The 10,691-nt window shown below is 37.6% G+C and overlaps 1 protein-coding gene across 2 annotated transcripts; it reads left to right on the plus strand.

Moving 5' to 3' along the window:
• The first annotated feature begins 1,572 nt into the window (after positions 1–1,572).
• LOC121508752 lies at positions 1,573–9,257 on the plus strand. 2 transcript variants are annotated; one of them, XM_041785819.1, is made up of 9 exons: positions 1,573–1,741; positions 1,954–2,244; positions 2,316–2,549; positions 4,825–4,923; positions 5,126–5,179; positions 5,890–6,231; positions 7,518–7,857; positions 7,959–8,013; positions 8,106–9,257. In XM_041785819.1, the coding sequence occupies exons 1-9, from the start codon at positions 1,687–1,689 to the stop codon at positions 8,277–8,279; spliced, it is 1,644 nt and encodes a 547-aa protein (XP_041641753.1). In that variant the 5' UTR covers positions 1,573–1,686; the 3' UTR covers positions 8,280–9,257. The 2 variants fall into 2 exon arrangements, with proteins under 2 accessions (XP_041641753.1, XP_041641752.1); XM_041785818.1 differs by having other exon boundaries at positions 7,963–8,013.
• Positions 9,258–10,691: the final 1,434 nt, after the last annotated feature.

The raw sequence follows: 10,691 nt of genomic DNA on the forward strand, positions 1-10,691 counted from the left end.
GCCCCTTTTGTTTCATCGATTTAATTTTAATTGATTGCTTTTCATAACTGAATATAAATAAAGCTTGGGTTTTCCTTTCAATTGTTAATTTGTTGTTTGTGTCCATTTTTATGTTACTGGTCTCTTTGTGTTCAAGCCATGTGTTGTTTATTAGTTTATTTAAGAGGGCTTAACATAAAACTGCATGATTGGAAAATGAAAGAAAATAAACAATGAAGCCCTGGCCAAGCAAAACAGCAGAAGAAGGAAAACAGGCGGTGATGCCCTATGCTCACTGAGTCAGTGGCGCCCAGACTGAAGTGATAATTGGCTGGCACTCACGGGATCTAGCCAATCAGATTGTGTTGTATGCTGCAGTGTTCATTTCGTCGACTGAAACTATGACTAAAACTGTTCATCGACAACCTTTTTTTCCATGACAAAAACTAGACTAACAAAAATAGATCTGCGATGACTAAAACTGACAAAAACTAAGCTTGGTTTTCGTCAAGATGACTAAAGCTAGACTAAAATATAATGTCGTTTTCGTCTGACATTCAAATCCATGATATTTCTCCACTGTAGGTAAATCTGTCAAAACACAATATAGCTGTAGCTATTCTGCCTCTCAGCTGTACAAAGCAGGGACCCCAGGTTTGGCAGGATGCAGAAAACACACTACCATGACTTGGTACCAGATTTAGACAAGAAAATAAATGCTCGGACTAAAAGTAAAGACTAAAATGTGAAGAATTTTGATGGACTAAAACTAGACTAATGCCTTGAGTTTTCATCAACTAAAACTAGACCTAAACTAAAAAGAACAGAAATTACTAAAAATGTGACTAAAACTAAAATGCATTTCATTTAAAGACTAAAACTAAGACTAAAATTAAAAATAGCTGCCACAATTAACACTGGTATGCAGGGCATTTGGTGAGACTGTGGAGAGTGAAATAAAGCCAGAGGGGAAGACATACCTTGCAGTGGAGCCTCTTTTTGATCAATTTTATCGATTATTGGTAAAATAAAATACTAATACCGATAATCGGCAAAATGCCTAGAATAGGCCTTAATAATAATCAGCCAGGTCGATAATCAGTCATCGCTAAGCTACCATAGTCAGGTGTAAAATGTTAAATAATGTGCAGTATCTCCCACACTTCACATGTTACAGATACTTAAAATTCAAGAACATAACTGAGTGAACTTTTTTTGATGAGGTGAGATCATATGGCAGACACCCTGTCACATTTCACTTAAAGAGCTTTACATGAGCAAACCCATAACTGTTGAATTTAACTGGATACACATGACCCAACATAGGTGATAATAGGTGCTCACTGCCTACTTGTTGCAGCCTGAATTCATCCCTGCCTGCTGTAGTTGTGTGCTGTAATACAGCGCCCTCTAGAGGATAAGAGAGAAGGTTAATGTCATGAACAGTCAGATGGGGGTAACAACACTTAGGTTCAGTTGGAGGTGAAAGGGGGTAAGCACATGTCAGGAAGGAAGTTGTTTTTTTTTTTTTTCCAATTTTGAGGTCTGTCACCACTCAGATGTTAGTCATTTTTTCCTCTTCACACTGTTGAAAGGAAGTTCCATTAGGTTTTGATAAATCATTCCTGATTTATGACTACTTCTTAGAAGAATCAAGCTGATAGGAACATTTGATACTCTAATTCGATCTGAGAGAATACATCAGTCATGATCAGGGCCGAAGTTGGGTGTGTGTTTATGGGACTCATCATGTGCATCTCAGGTATGTTTACGACTGTAAAGTATTGGAGTACATTTGATTACTTTATTTAGAGTGAGAGTGATGTTGTAATGTGAAAAAAATTAATGTTTAAGGTCACCTCTCAAAATCGTCAAACCTATAAAAGACCATATTATCCATAATTATTGAGGTATTTTGCACAGAGGCCCTGATCAAAATGGAATGGACCTCTCAATTTGTTTTCTTCTTTTCAGGGTTCCTGGAACCACCAAACCACCGCATCTGTGCTCTAAAAAGTTCCACAGTGAATCTGCCCTGTATAACCAAAAACAACAAGACAAATATGAGATGGTACACTCTGTTTGCGTATAACAGCCTAAGCCAGAGGGAGGTTAATTATGACACTGATGACATTTTTGAAGACAATCATCAAACTCTAACGATCAAAGATGTGAGAGAAAGTGATGAGGATTATTACTGCTGCGCAGAGAACGCTGAACAACCTGGCATCTGCTGGAACAAACGTATTCAGCTCCGTGTCGCAGGTACGCCACTGTCACTGATGAATTACTGAAAACATCTGATCAGTGTATTCAGTCTCATGTCATTATATCAGACCTGCAGGTAAAGGTGATTCCTGCCACAGAGGGACAGAAGGTAACACTGATGTGTAGCACCAGCTGTCCTCTGACTGAAAGCCCTTCAGCCTACATCTGGTACAAGAACGGAGAGTTCCTCTATGAGGACTGGTCTCCCTGGTACCAAGAGCTGGTCAGCAGTGACAGAGAATCCAGGTACTCCTGTGCTGTCAAAGGCTACGAGGATTTTAGAGCACCTGAAGTCTCAGTGAGTAAGTGAAAACTTTTACTTATTATGCTGGACAATGTCTCAAAGCCATTGGAAGCCTCACTAATTTCTAAATGTATAATAAAGGGTTGATATCTAAAGAACAGAAATCACAGCTTTACAATGTTTTATCCAATTAAAAAAAACTGGATTTCAAAAAATCTGTTGCTAAATTTTGATTAAAACAATTTAATGATTAAATCTCATTTTAAAATTGAATACTTTTACATTTCAAACAACAGTTTATATTAGTTCAAATCTGAAGAAATCCTTTACAGTTCAGGAATCAGATGAAAGAGATGTATTTTAAGGCACTGTCTTTTAGATTTACTTTAAATAATTTCTGCACCCTGACTTAGAGGTAAGAGACAGTTTTAAAGTACTTATTCTGTGAAATACACAGAATAAGGAATATGCAGGAGTGCATGTACAAAATGACTCCTGAGTAATGTGAAATTAAAACAGGAATAATTCAGAGGCAAATTTTAAAACCACTTTCTATGCACATCAGGGGTGACACAATTTTCTGAATAAATTGTGCAAAATAACATTAGTGCTGCAAAAGTCTGCAGTGTGTTTTGTCCTCTGGTAAACTGAAGTACATTACAGCAAAAGATAAAAATTGTATTTCTGCCTCTCTCTGCTTTTCATACTAGAACCTTTAGTATACTCAGAGAACCACGTGTGCTTAGAGGGAACACGCAAACTCTGCACAGAAAGGCCCTGACGGGGCAGCAAACAAAACAATATAAATAATAGGATTCTAAGGGTCCTCTCGAGGTTCACTTTGAGAGGGAATCACGTAAGTGTTACAGTACTACAGGGAGCTGAGACCCGTACACATGAGGTAAGAGGAGACTTTGTTGTTGTGTTTAGTTTTAAGCACACATTTGTCAGGCTGCCTGTCTCCATCTTTTACTTGGCAGCATAATGTCAGATTAAAGTTTAAAACATCTTAGCACTGGCTAGAGAAAAATATTAATATGAAAGGGAGAAAAACAACAAGCAGTTTAATGGAGAGGACACTGCTCCTCTGACAGCCTCTACCACAGGCAGTAACAGGTGTTTTGACTGATGTGTGCTCGCTGGGAGTGAAATTAAAAAAAATAATAAATTCCCCCAAAATACATAATATATAATGATAACAAAAGAAACAATCATTTCATGCAAATTATTTGCACCAAAAGACACATTGAATGCCCCGGTGAATGTTAACAATGAAGTTTAGAGATGTGCTCAAGAATTTTTCTTTACAACAAATTTCTGAATAATTAATCAATCGATTTATTAATGCCTTGTCTTCTTGTCTGGTGATTAACATGACCCATCCAACATAGAATTACTCAGATAAGTTAACTGAAAATGAGTATTTAGGAATCCAGCCAGCATCATGGTATAACAACATCATCAAGTAAATCTGTCTCATACTAAAGGTACACTACTTCCTGTTCAGATGAAAAACCTGCTTTGATTTTGAAATAAATAAACTTCTTTTGTTGATCAAATCTAGCATTACTAGCTTAATAATGGAAAAAAGGAATTTGCCACAGGTAGCTAAGGGTAAGAGTAAAAAGTGAAATGCTTTAAAATTGAATGCGTGAGAACCAGGAGGATGTCAATCAAAGTGAGGGACATGAAAATCAACCTGTATTCTGCAAAAAGACCTGCCAAAAGGGTCATAAGTAGGGGTGCACTGATTGCAGTTTTCTGGCCGATCACCGATCTTTAAAAAGCCTGACCTGCCGATTTTGGCCGATACAGATATTTTTTTGATAACTGACAGCATACACCTTCAATGTTCCAACCTTATTTTATTGAAAAACATTGAACAATACCCGTGAAACAATACAAACTTGTTGTTTTAACTGCACATGAGGTAGTTCTTTCAAATATAAATGAAAAGTTTAGAGCATTGCTGTCCAAACTACTAAATTATATCAGTTCTTTTAGTCTTTCTTTATATGAAACCGATCTTATCCACTGATCTTATCTAAGTATCAGCCGATCACCGATCCCCTAAAATTAAGGAAATCGGCAACGATTCCAATTTTGGCTGATCAATCGGTGCACCCCTGGTCATAAGTTTAAAGTTGTTTTTTTTTTGTGCCTCTGACAGTGCATGCCTGTTTAACAAGACTCTTATCTTTATATAACAAATGCATTTTACTTCTAGTTCCAAGTAACATTAATAATGTTATGGTTTATTTATCATACACCTGATAATCCAATGCAATTTTTGCTCAAATCCAAACTATTGTAACACAACTCTTTAATTTCAGATTTTGTTGACAGAAGATGCTTTGGTGTGACCTACACTGATATTAAATACTGTCCAAGTTGGTGGTCAAATGGAACCTGCTTCATCCTTTATCCCATGAGTAAGTTTGACAAAATCTCAACGAACGCTCACCTCAAATGGCTTAATGGTTTGTTTGTTTTTTATTTATGACAGAGATAAAGGAAGACAGATGATATTTCTGCACATTTAGATAAAGCTTACTTTTACTTTTGTTACTGTACACTATACTCTGGACTCCTAAAAATTGAAATTACTAATAAAGATGTTTTGTCCCCTTACAGAAGTCTGGGTTGTAAGCACTCACAATGGAGACCAACTGACCTGTCACGACAGCTGTATGAATTCAACCATATTTTTTGATTACAGCTCTTACAGCTGGTACAGAGGTGGAGAGTTAAGTCTATTCAGGAAAGAAAAGCATTTTTATCCTGTTAGTAGCTCTAGCAAAGGATACAGCTGTGCCATTAAAGACCATGAGGATTTGATCTCTGCTGAAATCTGTGACTAGAAACTAATCAGAGTTGTTCAGTTACTTAAACTGAAACAATTTTGTGACTAATAAATATTTTGCAAGATGTTTTTAAGCACTGATGGAGGCAAACAGCCAAAATAGATCATTCATGATACTGATAAGTGTCTTTTTGACATGACCCTTATGTAGCACTTTGTTTGGAGTATCACTATTGTATCCATATAAACATAAAGGATCAAACACAGATTTTTATTGGAGTGAAACATCTGTGGGCTGATTATCTTGATTCTAAGCGGCTGCCTACTTTTCTTTGTTCACAGTGTATTCAGTGCATAATATTTAGTATCCTGGGTGACAGCTGCTTTTCTGTGTGCTGGTGATTGTTTTCAAAGTTACTGCTCATTTACACTGTTTTCTACAAAAAGATGTTTTATGTGATTACAAAAGTTAAACCAGTCTACAAAGAGAGTAGATGGTTATTAGGATAGTGGGACTACATCACAGTCATTTCTGTTCTACTGGGGTGTTTACAGTATGGGCTAAAACTGTAACACATTTTTCATTTAATTCCAGGTGTAAATAAAGGAAACTGTTGGAGAGTGAACTATGTCAGCAGGAGAATCTGTGCTCTTGAAGGCTCTTCAGTGAATATTACAAGTGAATATTCACATCCTTCCAATCAGTGGCCCAAGCATAAACACTGGTATAAATTAAAGAATGGTAGAGTGGAGGATGCTGAGATGATGACTGAGGCTGTGGATCGAGTCAGGTTCTATGACAACATGAAGAACCAACACATCCTTAAAATGACGAACCTGAAGAAGAATGACTCAGCAGAATACAGATTCAGACTGCAACAAGATGATAAAGAATGGAGAAAGGCTGACATACCCGGAGTTAAGATCATAGTTACAGGTAACTGAACATATTTTCTTCCTCACAGCTTGAGAACTAAAGACTGAGTGGGTGAATATTTTTCAGTCTAAAGACTGAAGTGATACAATGGATTACAAATCAGACTTTGTCATGAATCACATTGTTTCAGAAACAGAATCAGCTATTGACCAAGTATGCTTACACAAAAAGGAATTTGACTCCGGTTGGCTTTGCTTTCAGCGTACAGGAATTCAACATCAAATACAAAAATTTAAAACTGACAAAAGTATTTAAAAAATGAAGATTTAAGTATGTACAAGCTCTTGTTGGTTTTGATGGTGCTTAACACATCACATACACTCTGCTTATTAAGCGGATGTGTGTGTATGCGTCTGTGCAGCGGTTGCACCTGCAGAGCTTCCTGTGTTATAGCTGCAGGAGCATGCTACATGACCAATGTAACCAACATTAAGCTTTTGACTGATATCATACAAAGCCACCAAGCCACCAGCTGCTAACTGCATCATGATGTCTATCATCGCCTGATATTTGCTTTGTACCTCTGAGAGCAGGGATGTATTTTTCTTTTGAGTGACGGCAGCAGTGAGGTTAGGTTTGCACTCCCACGCCACAAAATTACATTGCACATAGACACCTACAAAGACCTGCATCAGGGGAATACTCCTGATCCTGCAGCTGTTTGAAAAGCAAGTTGGGTTCTGATAAAACTGGTGCTTTAGCAGCATCCATGCTAATGTCTTTCACCATAATGGCACCGGTCTCTTGTTGCTGCTTGCTTACGTCACGACTTCACCGTGCCTGAAAATACTGCCCCTCATCACTGATTGGTCTTGTCACTTTATAACTGGGCCCAAACGGTTCAGATGGGAGCTTTGCAAGATGGATTCGCCAGTGAGTTTGTTGTTGTTGGGTGTCATTTGTTCTCTTGTCTCTGTCTTTTGTTTCATTCTGTTGCTTTGTTTTTCTGTAAATCTTATTTCTAAAAGGGCTTTACAAATTTGTCAACTAAAACTAACCACCAAATAGCCACTAAATAGATTTTTGACAAAAACTCTGACAAAAACTAAGTTTAGTTTTGGTAAAAGAGACTAGAACAAGACTAAACTAACTACCTCATAAATGCTGTCTTTTTCCACTGAAAATCTCTATACAAGGATTTTGTTGCAGTACACTGACCCATAGATGCAACCCAATTTGTTAGGGGTGATCCAAACAGATCACGAATCTGCTGTGATCTAGTTCACCTCTAACAGACAAGCCTTATGATCTAAAACACTTCATACTGACAGTATCCTTCTTTTCAGATCTAAGGGTGACATTCAGTCCATCTGCAGAGGTGACAGAAGGTCAAAGAGTCACGCTAACCTGCAGTACCAGCTGTCCTCTGACTGATGATGCAAACTACATTTGGTACTGGAACACACAACTTTTGACCCCGCCAGAGAACCAAAGCAAACATCTGATTGTAGAAGCAGTCAGCATGCAACATGCAGGAAACTACTCCTGTGCTGTCAACACCCTGAACGACATCAGATCCAACGAGAAAACTCTCACTGTCCACAGGAAAATGGGAACATGGATCCTAGCAGCTGCCACGGCTGCTTTTCTGGTTTTGATGGTCCTCATTGTCATCTTCTGGATAAGGTGAGGAACGCCATCCTCTGTTTCAGAGCCCTGAAATTATCACACACTAACCGAGCATCAAATGTTGATGTTTTTATTATTTCATTTCTCTCTTTAAAAAGGAAGAATTCTCCCACTCAGACTCCTCAGACAGAAACATCATCCAACATGGAACAGGTAACAGCTGGGAATGTGGAACTCTTGCACCACAGACAGATAACACAAAGTGCAGTGTAATTTAAAGTAATGTTGTCTTGTCTCGTCATCAGCAAAACTCTGTTCCACTGTATGAGAACACACCAGCTCCACCAGCAGAGCCGGATGATCCACTCTATAGCAGATCTCTCTTTACAAAGAACCATCAGGGTCCTCTCTACTCCACCATCCAGCCACATCTTCAACAAGAACAGGATGATGAGCGGTATATTGTCGTATTCAGATGAAAACATAGCTCCAGAGAGTGTATAACTGTTGTAATTAGAAACTATTCCAGCATAATGTCTTGCTAATTTTCCACGGCTATAAATAGTCTGTGATGATCATTCATGTGCAGTAGCAGTGCTCTCTGAAGAACACATTCCAATAAGCTAAAGCAGAGAGAGACTCCAGGTACTCTTTACTCAGGTTTTATAAGTGTGATGATTTAATTGAGTGATTTTTTTAAGCTTGCATTCAACAATGCCTTTAATGTGCATCAAAGATAAACTTTTGCACCTCATTTTGCCACTCTGATCTGCAGCATCTTTGTTATTATTTACATTTTAATAAAAGTTATGAAATTTGGCTTTGGATTTTTTTGTACAAGAAATGTTTGAGATAGCATACAGCAAAGTACAAGAAATGCAGTTCATGTTTAAAGAGTAAATAGACAACAGGCTAAAAAGAAGTATTCCACTGCCCTCTCCTTCTGATAGACAGTCTATCTTTTAATATTTATTCTGTCTCACTCCCTACTTTGAATGGAGAATGTATTTGTACAAGCATGTGCTCTTGTTAGACTCAACCTAGTAAACTTCTGCGCTAATTGTAGAGAAAAGCAACTCATTACGTTACTCACCTTAGCACAAAAAGTTGATCATTACTCATTACTTCATTAGCCATTACTGGTAAACATCACGATAGTTTGTGAAATATGATGCACTGCTGTCAAATACACCACCTGGAAAGTGGTGAATATTAGCACAATCTTAAAGATGTAAGACAATAATAGCCTATTTTAAACAGCATTTGCCACATTCGAAAATGCATGCAGCAAAAGGCTTGTTATGCAGGGGATTAACAATACCCTTAAATATTTAAAATAAATAAATAACTAAAGTTCATGTAGGGGTGGGCGATATGGAAAAAAATATCATATCACGATTTTTTTTATGGCCAGATGATGATCTCGATTTTATAACGATTTTTTCCATTTAATTTTCTAAGACAAATTTGCAAGTTAGTGACCAGAAAAAACAACCTTTTCTCTGATTTTTATCTATTTCTTCTGCACCATCCTGTTGGTCAACACATTATATGTATGTGTGTGTGTGTGTGTGTGTGTGTGTGTGTACGATATATATGTATATATGTAATGGTCTTATCCCACAATATATTAAAGTTTCAAACATTTATTTTCCTGCATTCTGATCTATTCTGTCTTCTGGAACCAACTTCTAAATGTTCTGCACCACTTTAGAATTATTATGTGTGTCTACGTCTGTGTTTAAAAATCTACTTTACTGGTTATTAAGCACATTTTGACACATTGATTTGCATTTTAAAGTATATGGTCTTTAAAAAGAATTCCTGCAGCTGAAGCTTTAAACAAGTAGCATGTTCATCCAGTATGCAATTTAACATCATATGTACTTCAGCCTTGTTTACAGACTGCCAAAAAAAAAGAAAATATAAATATGACCCAAATGTGATGAATTTTTGAGACATGTGGTGATGCATGTATGTTGTTTTAACGCAATTTCGATTTTTATTTTAAAAGGCCGTGTATACGTTGATTTACTGCTCTGAATAAGGCTGTGATGAGCTGTGACATAAACGTGTCACACTGGCACCTGCCTGCTGCTTACAATGATGGAGAGAAGAGGAAAGGCAGGATTACGTGCTGCAGCAGTATGAATGTAGGCCAACAAAATGCATTTATATTAATGATTTTACTGTTTAAAACATTTTCTAATAATGATCCATGTCTGGACCTCGCGAACATCAATGCCTCCCTCCGTAAAAAGACGCTGATGTTATAACGTTTCTTTCACCCGTGACTGCGTTATCCTGACGTTTACTTGCCAGGTGGAAAGGCTTGTAAATAACTCAGAAAATGATAATTGAAAGCAAAACAATGTCAGCTGTAACAGTTACATAGGCTACCTGCCTCAGACACACTTTGCTCCGCAGACCATGGTTTGCTTCATCTCTCTCATCTGTTTGAACCTCGGCAGACCGGAGGATGCTGTCTTTAGAGCTCATCAAAAAACATTGATATGCGTTGTTCAGATTGAGGAAATAAATATTTTTTGCACACTAATGGTTCAGAAAACCAAGACGAAGCTTCGCAAAAGCATTAGAAATCTTCATGCGAACTAAATCTTAAGGTTCACTTTCACTTTTAGCGTCAGGCTCGGCTGCATCAGGGAGCGGGGGGGGGGCAAAGAGTGAGAAGTAGTAGAGCCGATCCTACGATAAAACAGATTAAGCAGATCGCCAGTACATTCTATTTCTTCATGATCTGAGACCATCTTATTACGCACCCCTAAGTACGTGTACTATAATTTAAGTTAGGGCTCTGAATAGACTTCTTCTCCACACCTGCATGTGAGGCAAAGACGAAACTGAACGAAGCCTTGCAGGATGGCAAGTTT

The sequence above is a fragment of the Cheilinus undulatus genome, linkage group 4 (genome assembly GCF_018320785.1).
Source record: "Cheilinus undulatus linkage group 4, ASM1832078v1, whole genome shotgun sequence".
Classification (NCBI taxonomy): domain Eukaryota; kingdom Metazoa; phylum Chordata; class Actinopteri; order Labriformes; family Labridae; genus Cheilinus; species Cheilinus undulatus.

Bases quoted from the DNA above. Each gene is read 5' to 3' on its own strand.
- LOC121508752 (XM_041785818.1), top strand. From the start codon at position 1,687: ATGATCAGGGCCGAAGTTGGGTGTGTGTTTATGGGACTCATCATGTGC. The intron at 4,924-5,125 runs GTAAGTTTGACA...GTCCCCTTACAG, and splicing joins CTTCATCCTTTATCCCATGA to AAGTCTGGGTTGTAAGCACT. The intron at 5,180-5,889 runs GTATGAATTCAA...ATTTAATTCCAG, and splicing joins ACTGACCTGTCACGACAGCT to GTGTAAATAAAGGAAACTGT.